Raw genomic sequence first — 25,309 nt, 5'->3', positions numbered from 1 at the left:
AAATGAACATATCTTCAAACCCACCCCCTATATGCCTGGCACCATGAATTGTAAGAACTGCCTACTTTTTCCCAAAAGTCCAAGGGGAATCTAAATGTCTCTAGAGCCCCTATGGCTCAACTTCCAAGTATGAAGTTCACCTCTGAGTACTGCTCCTGACAAATGACACCCTGTCCTTGGTGTTGGTTGGATTTCTGCCATTTGTAGAGTATTTATGTTTGACATCCACTTACATGGCTTCCTTCTTATCCATCTAATGAAGTCAGGTCCCTATGATTGTTCCTGTTTCCCAGTCTAGCTCACCTGATTGCTGATAAGAACAATATTGGACTGATGTCCACAGCTGATGACACCTGAGATAACTCTGAAATCCAGAACCCACCAAGAAGCAACCTGTCAACCAAATATCCCCTGGAAGAAATAATTCGAACTCTGCTATAAAAGTACCATCCTGTGTTTCTTGCCGATTCCCCAACAAAGACCAAAAATATCAAAACCCCAAATGGTATTTTGGAGGGTGAGGACACTTAAAAGCTTTAAAAGCTAGATGATTTGTTTATACATCCCTACCTTAACTCAGGCATAGTAAAACTGCTGACAGGAAAACAATGAAGAGGGTGGAGGGCTCTCTTCTACATGACAAAGATTAACCTTGTCCACTGGCATCCTGTATGTAACTTACAGATTAATTTTAGCTGTAAATCAAAAATCAGATACGCTAATTTGTTCATTAATTGGCTTTAGTTCAGATCATATACATATAGGTGATCATTTTTTAATTTCACGTTTATATGAAGCATGTGCAAGTACAGAATTCTATAGTTCTGTACCTAATTTTACTCACTCCAAACACCAAAATCTTGACTCCTGTCCAGTGTCTCCATGTATTCACCTTCCCCACAATGGCTGAGAATAGCAATTTCCCAGTGGCCAAAGGAATAATTTCTGTATTAAGAAAGTTTGGCTCTTCTTCTGGTATCCACATTGCTCTCGTCTCATGAGATCTTGTTAGAGCCAGGAAGTGTTCTTTTTGCTTCTAAATCCTTATTATTAAGTTTTCATCTTTGCTTCAGTACTTCCAGTAAGTATTATCTTTCTGAACTGAGGTTTCATGGGTAAATTCTGACAGAAGATTTTCTATTCCTTCACTAAGCACTGCAAAATTCTGGCCTTGGTTCTAAATCCCTACAATTTTCTGCCTTTAACCTACCTAGCAAGGCCTGAATTGTCTTTGCAGGAATTGACATTCTTTCATGTGCTATGACAATGGGTGCCTCTTGGCAATGATTCATATCCTGCAAGAAGAAGAAGCTAAAAACATTTCCCCCGTAAGCAACTTTCATTGAGAATTGCTCAGAGGTTCAATGACTTAATGCCTGATATTTCACAGGCGTCATGGTTACCTTCCAGATGTGAGAATAATGAAAGGAAAGTACTCACCAAGGAATTTATGATTCACCAATGTAACTTCACTGCTGCCCAATTGTTATCACTGAGTTGTCTGATTCCAAATAGGAGTAAAGTGATACACACAGATATATAATATAGTAAACTAGCATATACTTAAAGTGGAGTAAAAGAGTTTTCAGTTCAAGGTAGCAAACTGAGTATGTCTTTCTACCTCCTTTCCCTCTCACATCCCACTGAAATGACAGAAAAAATATATATATATATATTTTAAAGAATAACAGGGCCTGCCTGGTGGCTCAGGCGGTTGGAGCTTCATGCTCCTAACTCCGAAGGCTGCCGGTTCGATTCCCACATCGGCCAGTGGGCTCTCAGACACAAGGTTGCTGGTTCGATTCCTCCAGTCCCGCAAGGGACAATGGGCAGTGCCCCCTGCAACTTAGATTGAACACAGCACCTTGAGCTGAGCTGCCACTGAGCTCCCGGATGGCTCAGTTGGTTGGAGCGCGTCCTCTCAACCAAAAGGTTGCCAGTTTGACTCCCGCAAGGGATGGTGGGCTGCGCCCCCCTGCAACTAGCAATGGCAACTGGACCTGGAGCTGAGCTGCGCCCTCCACAACTAAGACTGAAAGGACAACAACTTGACTTGGAAAAAAAAAAAAAGTCCTGGAAGCACACACTGTTCCCCCAATAAAGTCCTGTTTCTCTGCCCCAATAAAAATATTTTAAAATGAATAAATAAATAAATAATAAAATAAAAAAAGAATAACAACAAAACAGTGCTAGAAAATAAGAGTAGGGGTTAGTAGAGCTTCATAAATTTTAAAGAAATTCTAGAAAATAAAACAGAAATGAGATGGGATCAAGTTGACAAAAAAGAAAGGAAAGGATGGGAATAGTTCTAGCCAAAAGAATTAGAAGAGTCGTCTTCCCAGTGGAGCTCAGAGGAGTTCCAAATTCACTCAATAAATACAAAGATTGAGAGTGTGTTGTAGATAGGGTGACAGTCCCAGTTTATGCCTATTGTCTTAGCAAAATAATTAATAGGGTCCCCTTTCAGTCTCAAAAGTGTCCCAGTTTGGAAAATAAATTATCTGATCACCTTAGTTTTCGAGCATCACCAGAATAATTAAATAATAAATGAGCCACTGGTCCCTACCATACCGTCCTTCCTTGCCCACTAAAGAGACTAGGCACCATGCCTGGAGAGGAAACCAAGGGTGTGTGTTCAGGCCTAAGAGAGAAGCAGTTCTGAACCAACACAGCTGTTATGGCAGACTCAGACCCTAGGAACGCCTGTCTTTCTGAGGCAGGTGTGGGATTTACCAGACTTCCTGGCTAACCCACAGTGCTATAGACTGAATGTTTGTATCACCTGAAAATTCATATGTTGAAACTTAATCCCCAGTGTGATAGTATTTGGGCATTTTTGGAAGGTAATTAGGTCATGAGGGTGGAACCATCATGAATGGGATTAGTACCCTTATAAAAGAGGCCCCAGAGAGCTCCCTGCCCCTTCCACCATGTGAGGACACAGCAAGCAGATAGCTGCCTATGAACCAGGAAGCAAGCCTTCACCAGCCACCAAGTCTGCTGATGCCTTGATCTTGGACTTCCCAGGCTCCAGAATTGGAAGAAATAAATTTGTGTGTTTTGTAAGCCAGCCAGTCTATGGTATTCTGTTAGAGCAGCTAAAACAGACTAAGAAAAGCCTCTCTGTGAACTGGCTAAATCACTGGCCTTCCTATTTAAAGGAAAGGTTTGGCAGGGCAAAAGACCTTTGCAACTGCACTAATCCATATAGTCTTTCATTTGTAAATACAAACCATCAACCATAAGTAACCAGAAATATGAGAAAAACTAATAGCACAAAGGAGAAGGATGCAAGGGGAAGAGTTAATGCTGAAAACACATGGGGAAAAGGGTTGTTTTTCTTTTTAATTCTAATTAGTACCTTGAAGATATTCAAAAAAATGTGGCATCCATGAAAGAAGAACAAGTTGATAGGAACAAAGAAAACAGAGAGCAAGAAAAAGTTCCTGGAAATTAAAAATATTTAATGGACAAATTATATGGTAGAATGAAAAATAAGATTGAAGAAATATATATATATGACAATGAGGAGAAAAATGTGAAAGGAAAATTTAGGAGAAGGGAACATAAACAATGGATGGGAGGGAATAATCAAATAAATAGAAGAAATTTCTCTGCACCAAAGGAAGACATAATTCCTCAAAGTGAAAGGGCCAGCAAGTGTCAATGGGGATGGATGAAAATGGACCCACAGATCTTCATAAAATTTTGAGCTCGAAAAACAGAGAAAATATTAAAAACTTCCAGAAGAAAAAATAATTGGTTAATCTCAGAGACACAAGAATTAGACCATGAAATTTCTGCAATAAGGATGATAGAGGACATTGGAGTGATATGATGCCTTACAGTTTTAAGGAAAAATGTTTTTGAACTTAGAATTCTATACCCAGCCAAATAATCAATCAGCTGTGAAGGGGCAATAAAAACATTTTTAGACATGCAAGAGCGTATACATGCAATACCATCTCCAAAATAACTACTCAAGAATATGTAATAGGAAAAGTAACAGTTTAAATTTTAAAAGTAAAGTGTAGTGGAAGAAAATATAGAAGCAAGGATGATGATCCTTGAGTCAACAATGAAAATAAAAATGCCTGACATGATGACCTACACACCTGTTCCAGGCAGGCTACAAATTCTACAGAAAAATGAAAGATCTGTCTATTTCCCTTTATTTCATGGCCTATAAAGTAAAAATAAACCAATTTCTCAGGACAAGTACAAGTGTGTATTCATTCTTGGCTTAAACAATAATTTCTCTAACAAATCCTCACAAAGAAGTCATTGTATGATATAAAGAATATAAAATGAGTTTTTTAGAGCAACAGCTCTAGGGATATCATCCCAAACACAATTCAGAAGACCCAATGAGAGTCTCTGTACTCAGTCACTGCTGAGCTGATTAAATTCAGGAATGTATTTTAGGATATTTAGATGAACAAATGAACTACATGTCCTTTGAGCAATCATCTTAATTATCATTTCTCTCAACTGCACTTGTGTTAAATATTAAATGCCTGTGAACTTGAGATTGAATTTCCCAGAAAATACCTAGAGGGCTGCTATGCTGTGTTGCTAGCTAAGCACAGATCCATAAAACAAAAGATCAAGCTGGTAATAGTGTTAGCATTCTTTTGTGACAGCTGAGGAGACTAACAAAGACATATGTCTGGATAGGAAGTCATTTTTCACCATTTCAATTAGCCAAGGAATAGACATGAGCAGAAAGAATTATCTTAGACACTTGTTTTGAATCTGCTCCAGAATATAGAAAAGTAGGTAATTAAGCCTTCAAAATCCATGTAGGGTGATGGATATAGCCTTCAGTCCCCAAGACTTATAAAGGCCAATATAATTTGATGTTTGCCTCAATCAAATAAAGTATCAATGAAGCACTTATAGAATATTTGAACTATGTGATTCTTATTGTATGATCCAAGATAACTAAATGAGGGTACCTCATTGATTTCATGAAGTCATTTATAAATCAGTTAAATGTTAGGGAACATTTTGTTTCAGGATTACTTACACCCTCCCTCCCCAAAAATAATTATCTGATAGAGCTGATGGCTTGTTTGTGTCAATCCTGATTTCAAATAATAAAACCATATTCACTTATGTTTGCATGTATGCTTGTCTTTTTCTTTGGAAGAAAGACATGCATCTAGAAAATCCAAAAGTGTTATCAGATCACTAAGACACAGATTTAAAAGATGGGAAAGAAATAACACTACTCTACTGAAAATTTTTAACTGCAGTCAAGACGTTGTTCCCATGCTAGCAAGAATTTTTGGACCTATAAAAATGAGAGTTTGATGAAAGAACTCTCATATAAGAAAAAGAGGTCTGGATCTTGAGGAAGAGACCCAAGATCTCCTTCCACCAAACTATCTGTGTGAGCACATTTAAACTTATGGTCTCTCCTTACCTATGGTTCCTCAGTAAAATAATGCCACTTTGTGTTGCCATCATTAAGTGAGAAAAATACATGCAAAGCACCTTGTAAACAAAAAATACAAAAAACAAAAACAAAAACAAAAAATAACTCTTTTTAAAACAACAACAAAATGGCAAATAAAAGGTGAAAAAAAGAAATCACCCAAGCTTGGATAGTCAGTCTTAAAGTTGCTTAGGTTATTATTTCTGAAGAGGGTCTGAAGTAATTTTCTGAATATTTTCAGTAGAAACTGGCAAACACCCCTTGACTCTACTCCAGATCCTCTAAAGGCAACATCCAGCTCCCAATCTGGACTCTTCTCCCTCATAATTAATAAATTAAACATTATCCAGCTTCCACTGGATAGGCAAGAGAATAAAATCATTTACATCTTTTTTTCTTAGTTTGCCTGGGAACACCTTAGTATGTAAGACCAGTTAATGAATGCAGCAGCTATGTTAACGAGACCAAGAGTAGGCGCAAGGTTTAGGAGGCTTCCACTAGGACCCGTGAGTGATCACAACTATGAGTTCCTCGGTAATGAACAGGAGTGTCTTTCTTCGATTAACACCAGAGTATTTTGCCCTTCGTCAAGTGTGGTTTAGGAGAAAGCCTTCAGGCAATTGGCTTTAGATCCCCAAAGTCATGAAATGATGAAGCACGGAGAATTTGGGGTCTCTGTACAAAATGCTAATGGCATGCACTGATATTTCCTCAGCAAGATTGGTCCCAATCCAAACGCTGAAGAATGTCTCTAAACATGGAGTATCATGTGGGTTTTGGTGGTGGTGGTGGTGGTTTTGGGGGTTGGGTCAGAAATCTCAGAAAAATCCCCTCAAGCCAAATCAATAACTTAAGCTTTTTCCTTTCTTAATTTTCTTTCATTCTTCACAATCTGGTCTGTGTGTTTGGGAGCCAAACTAATTCATTAAAGACATGAGAAAAGAACAATGAGTGGGGAGAGCTTTGAAGAAAAGAGTGCCCCAGCCTCCAAGATTTCCTGATTTGACTCCAAGAGCACATTCTAATACAATTAAAAAATATGTGTCCCAAATCGGGGTTTCCTACTGAAACCCAGTGGTGACCTGCAGCTGGTGGGACTTAATTGACATTTAAGCAGGAAACTAAAGAGAATCAAGGCAAAAACAAAATTGTCCCATAAATATATATATATATTTTTTAATTCTTGTCCTCACAGAAAATCTCAGAAACAGAGTTAGGAGATTCAAATAAATAATAAAGGGCCATGAGTTTGTTCTCCTCTTGGCTAGCCAATTTGCTCATCAGATCCAGATATTTGGAAATTTTGATTTATTGGGAGTTTTATTCCTCCCATGGCTTACTATAGCTTCTCAAATAAATATATAATTTTTTTTATTGATTCATTCTTCTTCCAGCATCCATGAATTGTATTATACAAGTTACAAGTAAAAGTAAAATCAGTAAAATCTTCATAGAAGCCCTTGGCATGAAGCTTTCCAAGTGTAGGTTCACAACTGGAGATTTAAGACTTACTGTGATATAATGATAACAGCTAATATTTATTGAGTCTTTGTTAAAAGCTAGCTACTATTTGAAGTGTTTCACCTTCATTATTTCATCAACCCTCAAAACAATTCTGTTTGGTACATATTATTAGTCTGAGCCCCACTTTACAAATGAACAAAATAAAGACTGAGCAGATCACGTAGTAGTCATAATTCACGCACCGAACTGCCTGTCTTGTAAAACAAGCTTAGAAGAAATTCTGTATATAAGGGGATGGTGCATGGTTCTGTGCTGAATGACTGAGAAATTGTACACTGGTGTGTGTCTGTGTCCGGAGATCAAGAAGACAGAGAAGAGGCCTCTCTCGTTGAATGCATTACTCCAGGATGTACTTCAAATCACAGGCCCCTTCCCAATGAACCTTGTGGCCCTGTAATCTCTTACATTCCATTGTTTCCAGGCTTCTGTGTTTCACAAAGGAGGCCTTCCTAGAGAACCTGTCTGCCCTCTCCTGGGATCCTTTGGCCAGTCCTTGCTGAGAATACTCTCCCAAACTCCTGTTCGAAACTTACTGTTTTAGAATGCTGCTTATTTATCTACATTCTATTACAATGTACTTATCTATAGGGGGGAAAAATCACATTTTTATGCACTGGGCCAGGATCAGAATGCTTTCTGTAAAGAATGAAAATAGTTATATCTTTCTACAGCATCCCCATTAAAAAGAAAAAGAAAAAGAAATCAAGATCTACCTCCCAAGGATCACAAGTGCCTAGAAGAAGCTAGAGGACATTTAACTTTCCACGGTGAGACATATTCCAGCCATCCAAGAGATAGCAAGCCACCTTTCACAAAGTGAGAGGGGGAAAAAACAAGTGGAAAAAAAAGGACACATGAGAGGAAATCTGAGGAGATCTCTTATCTGCTTGATATCTCAGGGATTATAAGAGAAACTTTTTTTCAAAGCTTGCGGTTGTCATTTTGAAATGCATGAGTCTATAAATTGAGTTTTTAGCACATATTGGTTTCTGTGTCTCAGGCCCCTGAATCCATGTGGCAAATAAAATCTGCTGGAGCCAAGACAAAGAGATTTATTTATTCCAGAAATATTTCTTGAGCTCCTCTGAGCAAGGCTCTATTCTAGGCAGTGAAGGAAAAACAAACAAGACAGTGATCGCCTTCAAAGGGCAGACATGCCTACAAATACCCACACAGCAAGGAAGAGGAGAGGCCTAGGGAGTCACAGAAACCAGAGGAAAGAAAAGTCAAGTCCAGATGGGTCGTTAAAAGGCATCCTCACTTGTCCCAGGCTACTCTGAAGGGAATTTCTGCTGTATACAAACTGTGGAGTGTGGTAGGGTGTTCTGCCAAGCACCTTATCTAAGCTGAGCTGCAGTCATTTACTGAAAAGAGAAGGAATTTGGTAGGGGTGTTGGGCCACCTAAGATGGGGCAAAATGTGGGCTTTGCAAGAAGACATCTCCAGTTCTTCTTCAGCTATTCCTCCTAAAAGGCTATTGGACCAAGTGTGAAAAGAGCAAAAGAAAATTTGTATCCTCGTTTCATTTATTTGTGAAGGATTCAGATAACACATATTTTAAAAGAGATAGTGGAGCCAGAACTTAGGGAAGAAAAGAAATTTGTCCTCTTTTCACCCCCTCCTCCGCCCTCAGTCTCGTCCAAGCTACCTCACCTCCCTCAGCGGCCATAGCCTCCCCTCGGTGCTCCCTGCTTCTACCCCACCCACTATGAGCTAGGTAATTTCAAGAGAGCAACAAGAATGATCCTTTTACAGTTGTATTCATTTCCTATTGTTGCACTAGCAAATCACCACAAACTTAGTTGCTTAAAACAATACGAATGTATTATCCTCTTATTCTGGAAGTCAGAAGTCAGAAAATGGATCTTACAGGGCTAAACTCAAAGTGTTTCAGTGGGACTCTGTTCCTTCAGGAGGCTCTAGGGGAGACTCTGTTTCTTGCCTTTTCCAGCTTCTAGAGGCTCCCTGCTTTCCTTGGCTCACAGCCACATCGCTCTGACCTCTGCTTCCATTGTCACATCTCTGACTCTGCCCCTTGTGTCTCCTTCTTACAAGGATCCTTGTGATTCCATGGGGCCCACCTGAATAATCTAAGATCATCTTCCCATCTCAAGATCCTTAACTTAATCACATCTGCAAAGTTCCTTTTACCGTGTAAGGTAACATATTTATAGGTTCCAAGGATTAGGACATGGGAGTTTTGCGGGCAGAGGGCATTACTCTGGCGACCACAAAAATTATGTTTCCTCTGCTCAAAATGTCCCATGTTTCTTCATCTCAAAGAAGCGAGTTCTTACAAAAGCCTTCAGGGTCCTGCTTGATCTTCACACATCCATCCACCCCTGTTACCCTCCTGACCTCAAATCTCTACCAGAAGCATACTTACCATGAAGCTAAGGAAGCTTAAACTTCAGCTCACCTCACTGTTATTTTCCATTCCAAGTCCCTCAGAGCAGAACTAAAAGTGTGTTTTCATTATGTTTTTTAAAAATATTTTAGCCACAAGGGCTAAGATCATTAGCTCTTCCTCTGTAATTTTCCCCCATCACCCTTTGCCTTATGTCAGATGGTGCTGGGATCCAGAAAATGGACCTTTGCTCTGGTAGTACCAAAGAAAATTCCCCATGCCCTTTCCTCTCTGGACACCAATAGTCATTAAAATGTAGCAGAGAATTCACTAGCAAATACTAACCCCAAAGTTACGAGAGAGATTTTATGAAATCAGCACTGTCTTACGTATGTCACTGACAGGCAGTGATGACTGGCACTTCATTCATTGGCAACATTTTTAGTTAAACTAAGAAAATCGATGAGTTTGGAAAAAAAGATCCAATTTTACAGACAAATTACTATAGTAGACAAAAAGCAAGGTCAAACGAAAACTAATTCCTTCACAAGTGTAACTGCAAAACGACTTGAAAAACAGCTTTTGGATTTGTTGCTATTGTTCCATAAGTGATAAACCCAAGGAGAATAAAACTCTTTAAACGCACATACTAACACACATACATGTACTTTTCTAGGCATTGATGTGGTACCTGTAAGTGGAGGTTCCATGTCTTATGCATCATTTTTATCACCAATCCTCTATTGCAGGACCAACCCAGTACCTGCTACATAGTATATGCTCAAAAAAATGCCTGAGAAGCAGGTATATAAACTTCAGCCAAAGAATGGCCTCATTTGTAGGCACAGTAGATGCAGTGTCTGGGGCCCACAATACTTTTTTATTACAAAAAAGTTTAAATTTTCACAATATTTTTAAAGTCAGAAGAAAAAACATATGTAATAATAATGGACACGTAATAATGAATTCAACCTGGATTATATTTGTCTTTGTACCCACAATCGTAAAATATAATTTTCAGCATTTTTTGGAGGAAGGGCCCACGAAAGACATAATGTGACCCTGGTCTGATTTTTCCCACCCCACTCCCCATAAACACACTAAAGGACTTCCCTGTGGAGTGGTGTGTGCTGACTCCACAACCCGCACATTTTGGAGTCCAAAACAGCTTTAGCTTGTTTAAAGAAAGCCTTTAATTATCTACCTCTTTTGCTTCCCATATTACCAAACTACATAAAGTCTTAATTAGGTATTTTATACATGAACAACACTCTTCCTGATTGCTTTGTAGAATAGAAAAGCACATACATACTTTAAAATGATTGTTGTGGGCCTCCCATCGAGCGACACAGAAAGGGTGAATTACAAAGAACCAACAGAAAATAGACTGTAATCCTCATATTTAAAGATTTGAGTCAATTAGCTGGAATTTTTCACATCTTGAAGAATGTGAGACTTATACAAATATAGAGATAATAAATAATAAAGCATATCTGGAAGAAAATTATTGTTTTCCCACAACACCGTGGCGGACTTCCTGATGATGTTGTGTTTATATAAGTGTGAGTACACCTTAATTAAATGCTGCAGATATTAAATATCTCATTAAGGTAAAATACCACTTCTGCATGATTTTTCCCCTGACAACTCCAAGCTGATTAGGAGGTCTCTAGTCTGTGCTCCTCTGGCAAATACACCACTTGTAATGATGTTTAGTAAACTGTTTTTAAGTTATTGCTACTGTAAACTTAACAATTGTGTGAGGATATGTGTATTGTATTGATTACTAAAAAGCTACTTCAAGTCAAGAAAGGTCGGCACTATCCTAGCATACCACAGGGGCTCAAAAACATTTGTTGACTGACTGCATAAATGGGTGAATATTTTATGTTATAAAAGCACTCCAGACTATTACCAGATCTACAGGAACTAATATAACCTCAAGATGCATCATTCACAATTATGATGCTGCAAATGATGGTGACACAAATGTCACTCCCTCAAGTCACACGGCCATTGTAACAAGTCCAAGAGGAAGGGACTGGCCTCAGCTTTCTCTGCAAATCAATGCCATAGCAGATAAAGACCCACCCAAGTCACCGAAACATATCAGAACCTACAACAATAAATCCTATTAGAAACTTGTCCCAGTTAAAGCTGGTTAATTTTATGTTTACAGTATTAAGACTGTACTAGTGATTTGATATAAATAAATAATTTCATTTGAAAAAGAAAAAATGATGACAGTCATTCTAAACTCTAGGTTAGTACTGAGAATATGAAAGCATTGCCCCAGAGGGTAGAACTAACGACCTCTGGGTGGGAACTACATTGAGACAGATTTCAGCTCATTATGAAGCTAAATATTGCAATAAATAAGTGTCCAACAAGGGAATGGATTGCACCATGAAACAACTGCCTATCGAGGTAAGTTAATCACCTGTCAGAGATGTTATTAGATGGAGGAACAAGGCATTAGGTAAACTCTAATCCAGCCTTTAGTCTCTAAAAAGTCTATGGTCAAATATAAAGAAAATAGCAGTAATAAATTAAACACATGTGCATTGAAGGGAAAATTACATAATACTCTGTCACTGACTAACTAGAGACAAAAGAGAACATCAATACTCTTTGGCCAGGATGCTGTATTAAAGAAACAGAACTATTGTTAACGCTGCTCAGCTAGACCAATTAGCCAAACAAGAAAACCACATGTGTTTCCTGTCATCATGAACCAAAATTATTTCTGAGAGAGCTTAGTTTTAAATGTTGGTGTATTCATATAATGTAATGTTGCTTTGAAAGAAAACATGAGGCACTATTTATTCTTGCAACTATATGGATATATGTCAAAAAGCCTTATGCTGAGTAAAAGAAGCAAGACACAAGAATAAGTGCCGTATTATTTCATTTATGTCAGTTTCAAAAACACGTAAAGCTAATCTGATAGAAAGAAGATGGTTGTATGGAGTGCGGGGAGAATAAATGAAAAAGGGCACAAGGGAACGTTTTGGGTGATAGCAATGTCCCATATCTTGTTTTTAGGCAGTAGGTACATAGGTATACGCAGTAGTCAAAGCTCATCAAATGAACACTTAAGATCTGTGTGGGTTTTGTACATAAATGACGCCTTTGCAAAATAAAATATAATTTAATTTAAAAATCATATTCACTTTGTATCATCTGAAGAACTCAACACTTACCAAGTGATTTCTTTTTACTGCTGAACATTATTGCACTTGATTACCTTTCACTGGGCCTCAGCAGTTGGCCTACCTAAGAAAACAAGAAAAGTAGATAACATTAGCGTTTGAAAAATGCTCATTAACCATACATTTCCATCCTTAAGCTTTCTTTCTAGTCAAATCTAGATGACTAGGAAGTCATTGGCACAATAAGGAACAGCAGATTCCATGTGTTCGGCTTAAATATAACTAGATAAAGGTAATTCTATAATTTATTATAGAGGCTATAGGGGACAACTTGAGGTAAGCACAAGGGTGCTATTTTCAATTTGGCATTTAAATTGAGACAAATTTTCTAATAAATCCCAAACCCTATGAATTAGAATATCTCAGGGGTGAAGCTCCAGGATTTGCCTCTTTTTAAAAAATACTTAACATAGAATATTGTATTTGTTTCAGGTGTACAACACAATGATTAGACATTTATATAAGACTCTGCCTTTTATTCAAGTGCCATAGGTGATTCCTTTCAACAGCCAGAGCTGGGAACCACTACTCAACTGTGGGAGTTAAATATGAGAGGAGATTATTGGCCAGGCTCTAGAGAAACAAAATGCAATTCCAAATTTTCATTAGTTTATTCTTGAGTATATAGTATTCCCCAGGTAATTACCAAAACAGCCAGAATAATGTCATGATTCTTTTTTTCCCCTACGTGTGGTCTAATTTTCTTCATATGGTAACGTTATTAAAGATTTAGAATAAATAAATAAAGGGGAAAACAAGTGACTTCAAACACTTAGAACCCAGAAGACCATGAAAATGAACTTTCAGGCACCTTAGCAAACACATGACAAGCTGAGCAGAGGTACTAAATGCATACTCTTTTAGTTAGCAAGAGAAATGACTTATTTGCTTTCTGCTCAAAGAAGTGGTGTGACAGGATACAGTAAACATACTTTAAAAAGCTGGTTAATCATATGGAGAGCAAAAAAAGAGGAAGAACAATGCTTATGGCTTAGTAGTTACAAGAAAGTAAGATGCAGAGGAATTTCATCAACACCAATGGCTCCACTACAAACTTCTCAGAGTCTGAAAAGCCTGAAACCAGTATAGGTCCCTGTCATGCCCCCAGATCCATGAGTTCCCATCCACAACCTCCAGGAAAAGCAACAGCCTACTGAGGGCACAGCCAGACCAGGGTCCACATTGAAGCCAGAGTCATCCTCAGAAAAGATAAATGACATCAGGTCATGTCCATAATTAAAACCTACCAATTATCTCCCATTGGCCTTAGGAAAAAAGATGCAATTCTAACATGACTCCTGGGACCCTCTGCAACCTGGTCCCTACTCATCTTTCTATCCTGATTTCTCATCACTCTCCTCACGGCCTCCATTTCTCCTTGCACCCCCTCACATCTATACTTCTTTCTGTTTGAGGGCCTCCACACATGCTCTTCCCTCTGCCTGTTACCATCTAACCCCATTGTTAAACAACACTTGACTATCTCCTACTCATCTTTCCAATATCAGCTCATACATCACTTCCTCTAGGAGGCTTCCCCTAATCTCCCAAATCAGAGATAGAATCATCTCCTGTATGCTCCCACAGAATCCAGAACTTCCCATTTCAGAGTCCCTATCACTCTAGAACATATTTGCCTATTATATTGGCTGTTTCCCCATTAGTCCACACCAACTCCAGCAGGGCAGAGACCTCATCTGTCTGGTCCATAGTTGGATCTCCAGTATCTAATGCATACTAGGCATATAGTAATGCTCAACAAACATTTGCTAAATGAAAGAATGATTGATGTCCTCAATTGCTAAGAAGAATGGAACAAGGTCTTCCAGATGCTAAAGTACACTTCCTTTTAGCTACTATCCCTTCCCATACCCCAGCCCCAAGTACCAGAATGTCCTATATCACCCCAAACTTGTGGTCATCATGGCTTTCTTGGCTCCCCCCTTCCTTTGGCTGGTCCCCATCCTCCTGGGCACCCCTATCGCCAGCCTAACAAGAATCTCAAAGGGTGGGCGATATTGGGTTAACACTACAAAGAGTGTTGCAGGCAAACTGAAAAGCACAAAAAAGAAGGAGGAAATGAGCAAATCTTGGGGGAAGAAAACAAGAGGAGGCATTCTGGCTATAAAAGATTCACAAAATAGATTTTTTGAGGTAAAGCCTTTCTGTGAGAAATAATGTGAACAAAAGTGGGTTTTCATCCATGGAAATGAACTATCTTTGTTCCAAAAAAATAGTCACAACAACAGATACAAAATGACAGAAGGGAGAGGAATGAATGGATTCTGTGACAATGATGTCTGTATCTGGTGGCCCCAGCTGGCCACCAGATACAGAACTCTCATCAAAGAGTTCTAAGCTAACTTGTTAGGGCTTGAAAAGTCTCTCGGGGGACTAGGTGAACATGCTCTGTTTTCATGGGCTCAGAGTCCCTAAAGCAGGTGAAAGGAAGAGTGAATCTTTAAGCAAGACAGCAAAAGGGGACTCTACACTGTGACAGGTGACAATGAAAATGTAGGCAGCAGAAATTCACTCTCTCAGGAAGTTAATATGAGTACTGGCCCTTGGCCAACTTTTTCTTTCTCCTTATTGGTTTGCTAAATTGCTTTGAGGAATTAGTACTAACAGATAACCAGTATGAAAGATGAATCTAAATATGTTTGTGAAACATGAAGGTAACTAAAGAGTAAATAACCTTGTAACACTGCCCTCTCTTATTTTAGATCCCCTTGTAAAACTTCTCATTTTAAAAACCCCTAGATAATCAAACATAAAGCAATACCATACTCTTCCTAAAATTACCTTTAAGTCATAGAGGTATTTCATTGCTTTTAATTTCTCTAATACATACCATTTCTAAATTGTCTTGGGAACTTTTTATTCTAAGGACATTGAATAAATCCATTTTAGCCATTTTTGCTATTGTAGAAAATATTCTCTTCTTCCTCATTAATCCAGACTGATAATATAATTACTATAGTATGAAACAAATAATATTTCTATAAGATTTGTGAAAGTTATCTCTTATTAATGATCTTAAATAAGAATCATTAAGAAGTGACATTCAGGTCCATGTTTCCTCCAACCCAATCTTTTCCTTGCAAAAGCGGCAATCAAGCAAATTTTAGGAGGATTCATACTTATGTAGCAAATTCTAGTTTCGCTCTGAGAAAGTGAAATTTAGTCCTTTCATTCTTGCACATTTATCAACTCACCAAAATACCCCAGCTGACACTTGCTCCACCTCTAAAGGATGTTGGAGTAAAGAAACAGTCATCTTTTGATGAACTTTTGAATCTGAAAGTCTAAGGAAACACAGTAAACAAAATCAGTTTCCTTTCCCTGTTTCCTTCACTTTCCTTCATATTTTTCACTGCAGTATTTGTTTCCCAACCCAACTCACCTTCTCTCTGAGGAATGACCCACCAGGAATGGGACTTCCTGGGAGGCCAGCACCAGGGTGAACTTAAAAGAACTTTGAAAACCCAACCTGCTTGAGCAGTAATGGGGTCTAAAGATGGAAAGCTGCAATGGCAGGATTATGAAACCACCCCCTTCTCTCCTCCTGATCCCTCCATCTTCTCTGGTCCTACTGGTGCCTTTTCCTCCCCTTGGCCCTAGATTCCCAGAGGCTGAAAAGCAAAAATCTCTGTGAGTCCTCCCACCCCTGGACATGATGACCTTGCAGTCATATCTGCTGGCAACTATGCCTACCAGCCCAAGAATATTCCCCGCGGTCCCCAGGCCAGGCTCCTGCAGAATAGGGGTGCTGATGCACAGCTCTAAGACACAGAAAGAGGAAATCTCAGCCTTGGAAGGGGAGACCAGTGAGGGATAAGGAATCAGCCTGGGCCTCTGTCCTGAATATGTGCAGCGGTGAGTGTGATGGGAAGGTGGGAGGTGTAGATAATGCTTTAATCATATTTAGAGTCAGTGACAGCTGCCAAGAGGCATAGTACTTACAAATCGTAGGTATTGGGCAAAACTAGAAGTAAAAAAAATTTTAAACCGGTTTGTGTGTGCATACCTGTATTTGTAAACATCATGGTTAGTACAGCCAAAATTATATATTGCTTAGCAATTATATCTAACTACCATGCCTCAACAATAAATTGTTCTATTTCCCATGTAATATACATTGGATTGATTTTGTTGTGCGTTATCATGTTAATATTGACGTCTGTTTATATTCTGTCAAGCATGCAGCTGCTACCTAGCCACGAAATTCTAAAGTGATGGGAACCCTGTTTCCCCTCCTCCTCTTGTTTATTCCCTGTTCATTTTCCTACTTAGTCTTCTAGTTTTCTTTCTTGTCCTTTCCTAGCCTGCTCTCACTGCCTCCTTTGTGCCTTTTCACCATCCTTCTCCTCATCTTGCCTTTCTCTCCCAAACCTGCCTCCCATGGCCTGGTCATCTTCCTTCCTCTTCTTACTTTCTTATTCCCCTATCAGCACTGGAGTGAGAGGGCTGGGTTTGGTCCTGCCAGCTGTGTTTCCTCCAGCAATTCCCCCTCCTCTGTAAGCCCCACCTATAAACAGGAAAAATCAGGGTAACTCATAGGATCCTTTGACAAAGTACATCAGCTCATGCCTATAAAGAAATTAGCACAGTGCCTCCTGCTACAAAGTTAATACTCAAATACTTGTTTTTATTTGTAATCCATTTTTAACTCTCCACAAAATTGAGAGCCATCCCTACTGATGTTCAATCATCAAACACTCACAGGTACCTATTCTATATCAAATCTGGGTTAAGTAGAAGGAAACAAGGATCATCAGCCCATCTCTGTCCTTCAAAAGCCCACAGTCTAGGGAAGGGAAGACAGACAGATGCGTGGAAAGATCATTAGAATGGCAAGTTCAGGGCTATGATAGCAGGAGGGATTGAAATATATGGAGGCAGAGGGGAGTCATCAAGCCTGCTTTGCAGCGTCACTACGACTCTGCCCAGAGAGACTGATTCCAAGTTGAAGCCATTTGAAAGAAAAAGAAGAGTTTGCTCAATAAAATGAGGTAAGGACAAGCAAAAGGAGTAACATGTGGGAAGACCAAGTGTTGTGAAAGGGAAAGAAAGTTTGGGAAGCAGTGACAATCATGGCAACCAGATTACAGGGGCCGTAGAGTACTGTGGTGTGATACAGGACTGGCAAAATAGATAAGAGATGGATTCTGAAAGAAGTCATCATCTTCATCATTGCCATCCTCATCACTGGCATTTACTGGGTACTTGACCTTGTGCTAAGCATTTGACATATATCATCTCATTTAATCCTCACCAAAACTCTCTGGGAAAAGATTATCATTATCCCCATGTGATAGATGAGGTGACAGAGAGCACTGCTGTGGTTGATCCTATAGGTAATGGGAAGGCAGGAGAATGCTATGATTAGAATCCAGCCCCTTTGTCCATTGTCATTGCTCCCTGGTGTCTCTCTATACAAGCGCATGCTATCAGAGTTTTTAGGAAGGTTACCCTTACAGCATGGACTGGCATGGAAAGAGATGGGGGAGCAGTGACAACAAGCAAGTGGAGCTGGAGTCTAGAAACGTTTCTGCAGTTGAATTGACGGAGTTTATAAAAGGCCCATGTGTTAAGGTGCAGAACAAGGAAAAATCTGGGGTTACTTTTAGGTTTTTGGCTTGGGACAATGAAGGGATAGGTGTGCCACTAACTAAAATGACAAATACAGCCGTGTAGGGAGAAGGAGAGAAAGGTGTAAGAGCAGGCGAGGAACTGGGGTGGGAGAATAGAAAGTTCAGCTTTAACACATTGAGCTTGAAATGTCTCTTGATCATTGAAAATATCCTCAGCACTAAAGAGAAAAGACAGACTTGTAGACTTGGAATCAACATATTTAGAACCGTTGAAGTCATGGGGAGTGAATGATCTCACTCAGGAAGAACAATAATAAAGAGAAGTGAGGGGAAGACAGAGGGTGAGGATGAGTCAATCAAAGGAGAAGGACAAAGTCCTAAGGAACTTTAGGACAACCTCAAACGAAGGGTCAGAAAAGGAGATATAGAAATGAAAAGCTGTGGCTTTCCTACTGTGCCCTCTTCCTCTGGGCACCTAGCACAGAGCCTGGCAAAGGTAGGTGATCAATAAACTGGAGCTGAGTAAAGAAAAGGAGAGAGGAAAGAAAGGTAGCCTCAAATTAAGGAAGGAAATATAATGGTCAATAATATTTAACACTTACATTCAGAAATTTATTAGCTAATATTTGAAAAATCTTGCTAAGAAGTTAGGTAAGACTTTAGGCATGTGCTAGAAATGTGGAAAACTTGGAGGTTACCACTTTCTATGATTTCCCATGAGACAGCCTGAAAATGAACACTAGCATCTAATTCTTGTATATTCCATGCAAGCGTCTGGAATACATACATTAAGAAGTTTTATTTCAGGAAGAGCTACAATTTCCAATTTACTTTGAAATGATAGGTGAAGTCTTTTCCTACTAAGTAAAAATTTATAATTTACCATGTAAGAATAAAATGAAATCCTCTTGTGCATAGAAAATATATATATATATCATATTTATATATCATATAACATATATATATCTATATCATATATATATCATATAACATATCGCGCACACACACACACACACACACACACACACAAAATCACTTGGCCCCATGCTTTTAATGATGCATGTATGATGAAACAACATAAAAACACAAAATAGATAAATATAGGTTAAAAATTACTCTGAATTTATATTTTGCAGTAAAGGCTAGCATGGAGCAACACCTGAGCAAAGGTGACACTTCACGGACACAGGTGTTGGTAATCCCATACGTGATACTATATTTCCTCATCTTTCTAATAAACCTTCAGCCCCTGAATAATGTTTCTTGCCAGTTTCCTTTTTTGTCAAAACAGTTAATTGTTAGCCAGGGACCTGTGACTCTCTCATGTCTGTCAACAAAATAGCTAGAAGAATCAATTCTTCTGTTCAGACAAATCTCAGCACTGAAAACATACCCCTCAAGCCTCAGAGGGAGAGCTTAGTGACAAACTATTTATGTCCAAAGCATGAATTTATCACAGAATAAACAATATGGTTGAACAAGTGTACTAGAAGCAAACCCCCTGAAAAAAAACTGAAACCAACTCCTATCAAAGAAAGTGACAAATACCCACAAACCAAGAAAAAAAATGGCCATATAATAAGTGATGATAACAAAATAAAAATTTGAACTTCAAGAGAAAAAAGAAACTGTCCTATTTCCCAAACCTAACTAACTTCCCAAAATATTTTTTTTAATGAGAGGAGAATAATCAAGACTATTTGCTAAACCTCAACCACACAGAAGATAAAAACAGTAACCTGGAAAAGAAAAACAGAAAGCTCCGAACAGCCCAGAGCTAACACTCTTCTTAGTCTCATGAATCTTCAAAAGTTCCCCACGGACTTACCTCAGCCTGGACCTAACCCTCTCCCCAAAGGGGGGATTTCCCAGTCGCGCAGGAAGATCAGACAGGTACCCATTCCGTGACCATGTCAGTGAGAAACGCCAGGCTATTCTGAACGCCCTAGTAATTACATAGAAAACACGCTGGGTCTCTAGGGGACATTCTTGAAAACCTGAGATCAACTCAAAAATACTCTTGACCATTTACCACTACCGGAAGCTGCTAAACGTCAGATCAGAATCAGCATCTCGTCAGAAAAAGAGGAAGACATTGTAGGAAAGCAGTTTCACTACCAGTGAGGAACTGGGGGAGAAAACACTCCTTGGGAAAATAGCAAAAGCCCAGAAGAGCCTTCTCTCTATAGTTGCCTGCTGCCGCTCCCAGCACAGAACTGGTTAATCTTGGAAAAACAAAAGGAAGCTCCCTAGAGGATGGATGGCTTGGGAGGATGGCGTCCTCAATGGGAACCAAGAGTTCAGAAGGATGGAAGAGGACAACGACAGGGGGTCACCAGCTACCATTTCTGCTTACCAAACTTTTATCAGCCCTTGGCTGAAGGAGATAAGCAAATATCTTTGGAGTTCCCGCTTGTTTTTCCCGGAGATGAAGGCATTAGCAATGGTTTGTTTGTGTGTTTTTTAATCATTACAGAGAGTTCAACTCTCTTATCAATGAAAGCTAAGAACTCTCAAGCAACGTTTAATACACAGAGCAATGACAGTTCTTTGCCAATTTCCTTGATTTCAGCTCAGAGGAAGCAAACAATTAACCCCGTGGATGCCAGAGAACAAATGCATGTGCGAAACGGATTTAACTTTTTAGTTCAGAATCGCTTTGAGGGGGTTCTGGTTTTTAAGATGGGATTAGATGAACACAAAATATTTTGGCTTGTCACTATGTTTAAATAAAAGGATTATGGCTCTTTTTAAAAATGTCTAAAGCTATGTATGTATTTTCAGAAGTTGCATCGGATTTGCAGTTAAGTATAGAAACCAAATATGTTCCAATCATGCCTCTCTAACCAGGGCACGCTGATCCCCTGTGCATTGTCAACACCACGCTTCTAGAACATCCTGGTACTGAGGCCTCAAGAAGGACCAAGAACAGCCAATACAATGAAGCAATCATTTCTTTAAAATATTTAAAGTGAAAACCTTTTTTAAATTAGAAAAAAAATAAGTATAACCTCTACACCATGTTTTAATTTATCATATTGGCAACTATTATAAGTTTGGTAGTTCCCTTTGTTGAAGAAGATATAAGGAAATCAGTTAACTTCTCCTACACTGTTAGCGGGAGTAGAGATTGGTAAAATATCACACAATGCCTGCCTCATGTTTATCCTATGCACAGAAGCTTTTATAATGCATGCACGTGTGTGTGTTTGTGTGTTGTGTGTGTCTGTAAGAGAGAGAAAGAGAGAGATTCCTAGCACTGATTCTTTATCATTTTGAAATATCCATTCCTTTTAAACTGCAAGTGTCTCTTGCAGATAGATCTTTGGGTATTTAAATAAAAAATAATGTTACAGTGTCATAGAATTAGGTGGTTAAAATCATAGATCATCAGATTTATTTGTCCCATCATTTAAAATCCCAAAGCCCTTTATCCATCTCTGGAATATAACATTACAGCTATTGCCACTCTACCTTTATCAGGCTCTCTTGTCACCCACATTTCCCCTTGACTATCTTCAGCATTTCATTCAGATCTCTACTCAAAGTCACTCAGAGAGGCCTGCCCTGGTCAGCCTCCCTAAAACAATACACACACTCCCTATCACTCTCTATCCCTTATCTTGTTTATTTTTCTCTGTAAGAAAACTACACAGCTGAATACGGTACATTTCTTGTTTATTGTTCACCTCCCCCCACTAGAAATTCTGTTTCAAGAGATGAGGGACTTTGCCTTGTTCACTGACGTACACACAGGACCTAGAACAGTGCTTAGTAGGTGCTTCACGAATGTTGAATAAACAAATAAATAGTAAGAGTGTTTTTGTATAGCTATTTCTTGCTTACTAAATATGTATGCAGCCTCCTCTAGAATGTGAGCTTCTTGAAAATGAGTGCTTGTTTCATTCATTGTTGTATCTTAAAAGTGCCCAGCAGATAGTAATTTATCAATAATTGAATTGAAGCTGAACTCTAAAGTATAGTTCTCTATATGACACTGTCCTCTCTCTTTTTTTAAAGAGAGTCACAATAATTCATTTGTATGGCATTAAATTTCCATTTAAATGTACCTTCAACTAAATTTCTCTTAGCTCACCTTAACTTGTCAGTCCTCGAAGTTGTGCCAATTGGCAGGTCTAATTGAAATAGACCTTCTTATAGGTATAAACATAATGATTACAGTCAGATTTCAGATTCCTTTGTAGCTGCATCTTAAAGTACCAAATTCAGAGGAGGAGGAGAAGGAGGAGGCGGAGCTTAAGGAAAAGGATAGAGGCCTACAGCACATCAAAGGTGAAGAAAGGAACTGCTCACCCTTTAGGGCATGAATGATGGAGATACACTTGCTCTGGGTAACCAAAAAAGTGTAGAAGAAAATGATGGTTTAATTAAAGTTCTGCTTTGTTCCACTCCTAGGTACACACCCCAAAGAACTGAAAGCAGGACTCAAACAGACACTTGTACACCAATGTTCATAGCAGTGTTATTGACTATAGCCAAAAGGTAGAAACAACCCAAATGTCCATCAATAGATGAATGCATAAACAAACAGTGGCATATTTGTACAATGGAATATTATTTTAAAAGGAAGGAAAGTCTCATACATGCTAAAACCTGGATGAATCTTGAAAACATGCTAAGTAAAATAAGCCAAATGCAAAAGAACAAACATTGTATGATTCCACTTATATAAGGTACGTAGAATAGGCCAAGAATAGAGGTTACCAGGAACTGGGGGGAGGGGTGAATGGGAAGTAATTGTTTATTGGTTACAGAGTTTCAGATTGGGATGCTAAAAAAATTCTGGAGATGGATAGTGGTAATTGTTACATAGCATCACGAACTACATACTTAAAGGTGGTTAAAATAGTAAATGCTATGTTATTCCCACTAGATAATATTACCTGAACAAGGCTTAATCTTTAATCTTCACTAGATAGCAAGTACATTGTCAGAACACCAGACATTCTGGACTTTTAAGAGGCCTTATTTTGCTTTAAAATCTTACTTTTTACAAATATCCCTTATGCCTGTAATCTAGTTTCCAAAGAGCTTTCTCAGTGATCACCTCAATTTGTCCTCGCAACAACCCAGTGAATTACGTTAAAAGGAATTTTGATTAAATATCTGAGCATTTGAGATAAATCCCTCATTTATTCACCCTCTTACCTTGTCCTCCAACTTTGCACATATTTCATCAAAAAGAAACCATGGAAATTTTTATGCTTGAGAATCTGAAGCCATGAAGCTTTTCTAAATAGCATAAAAGCACTATGTATTTCTTAGAACCTGTGACTATTATCTAGCTCTACTGCCAAGACAGCTAAGAAAGCCACCGAATTACCATTTTAATTAAACAGATTAACCACAGGTATCCCATATCTAATAGCAAGTGGAATGCCCCGACCCATAATTTGAAATCTATAGTTGGACGAAATGGATTTAACAAAGATATTTTTATTCAACAAATGCAGATGCTCTACTGGGCACTACAAGAGACCTAGAAAGATGAACAAAATGTGATGCCTGCTCATGAAACACCGATCACATGCTGGGAGGATTCAGACCTGCTGAGGAGGGGATTCTACAATCAAAGGGGAAAACAGGCTCTGCGGTTGAGAACAGGATTGCCAAACAGTAGATTCAGTCACTTTGAGTCAATTCAACTTAATCACAATGAAATCAACTAGTTAAGATTTAATCAGTTCCCTGGAATTTAGCCATTACAAGAGTTCCATGTTTTTTATTTATTTGTTTGTTTGCTTGCTTGCTTTTAATGCCAAGAAAGGAAGATTGACTGAAATGGCAAACCAAGCCTTGGTGTCAGCCTAAATGACAGAGAAGTATGTTTGACCTAAAATTATGGTTCGGACATATACAATAAAAAAAACTATTGTATATAGTGTATGTATATGAACAAACTATTGTCTGATTCTATAAACACATTCTCGAGCAGTCCACCTGCTGTGAGCAGACTAGAAGTTGCTTGGACCTATTGAAGCAGCATCTCTTTGAGAGAAGCCCTGGAGTCTACGTTGTAAGCCCATGCACTAAAACATGAGAATTGCTGGGGTACAGATGATATGATATTGCGCAAATTACTTACCTGCCTTAAACTTTAACTTCCTGGTTGTAAAATTAGGAAAAGTAAAACCTTCTTCTTTAGCTATTTGTGAAAATCAAATGAGATAATCATTAAATGAATAAAGGAATGAATGCATGAGTAAATTGCATATGTAGTGATAGAATAAGAATAAATAGCACACAACCCAGCCTCTGTTACTTTGTCCAAAAATGGTCAGTGCCCTCCCTGCTCTCTCTCCAGAATCTATCCAAATGGCTACCGCATTTTCTTTATCAGAAGAGAAGGAAGTCCTCTGAGTTCTGAGCTACTCCACATCTTGTTCTTTCCATTCTGATACAACTACCTGCCTTCTCCTCATCTCTTTAGGACAGTAGTCCTCAAGCATATCCTTTCTATACACCATAAAACAGCACAAGACAGAAAGAGCTTTGGAGTGAACGATAAGTTTTAATGAAATCAATAAGAATAAATAGAAGTTTTAGTATTTTCTTCCTGTACTCCAGGAAATTGTTTGCAAACCACTGCTCCAGGATGAGGTTCACCAGATGATAGAAGTACACTGAAAATGTTCCTGTCCCACCATACCCTCTTCTCCTCAGTGGTTGAAACCCACTCACCTCCCATTGAGAAATAGGTTCACCAAAGCTTTCAAGTCATACGTACCCTCATGGTTTTAATATCGAAAAAGAAAGGAGAGTTTTCTAACTTCTTGTGATTTCGTTTAATATCTGGCAATTTCCATGAGGTGTTGGACTGAAGTTCACCAAAAGAAGGTAATTCAACTCCTCCTTCCTCAATCTTCCTACCAATCACTTCCTGTTGGTTAGTTAACCTTTTGTGTAAGAAAGTAGGTTTCCTTACATTGGCCAATACAAACAACTGACCCATTGCTGGTGGTGCCATTTCCTCTGTGGAACTTTCCATCTTGATGAAAAAATTCACAGTTGTGTTTTAGTTATTACTCAACTCACAAAAAGAACAAAAAAAAAATCAGAGAATGCGAGAAGGAAGACATTTCTTTAGAAGCTAAGCCCTGGATAGGGATACAGATTTAAGAATAGAGGAGTTTCCTACTCTGCTATTAAAATTTCAGGTAAAAGTAAACTA

The 25,309-nt window shown here is 38.7% G+C and overlaps 1 protein-coding gene across 6 annotated transcripts in view; it reads right to left on the bottom strand.

The window, feature by feature from the left end:
* Nucleotides 1-24,887, bottom strand: part of ATP8B4 (ATPase phospholipid transporting 8B4 (putative)) — a 197,608-nt gene extending 172,721 nt beyond the window's left edge. Inside the window, exons 1-3 of one of the 6 annotated variants that reach the window (XM_074327760.1) lie at nt 19,946-20,441; nt 15,739-15,828; nt 12,515-12,587 (exon numbers count right to left, since the gene is read on the bottom strand). In XM_074327760.1, the coding sequence (XP_074183861.1) occupies nt 12,515-12,542 (28 nt within the window). In that variant the 5' untranslated portion in view covers nt 12,543-12,587; nt 15,739-15,828; nt 19,946-20,441. Of the gene's footprint in view, nt 1-12,514; nt 12,588-15,738; nt 15,829-19,945; nt 20,442-20,473; nt 20,578-24,865 lie in introns of those variants that run through there. The other 5 variants (XM_074327758.1, XM_074327759.1, XM_074327762.1 and 2 more) reach the window with 5 other exon arrangements.
* Nucleotides 24,888-25,309: the final 422 nt, after the last annotated feature.

This window comes from Rhinolophus sinicus, linkage group LG03 (genome assembly GCF_036562045.2).
Source record: "Rhinolophus sinicus isolate RSC01 linkage group LG03, ASM3656204v1, whole genome shotgun sequence".
NCBI lineage: Eukaryota > Metazoa > Chordata > Mammalia > Chiroptera > Rhinolophidae > Rhinolophus > Rhinolophus sinicus.
Note: the sequence above shows the minus strand (reverse complement) of the source record. Positions and strands in the feature narration are given on the sequence as shown.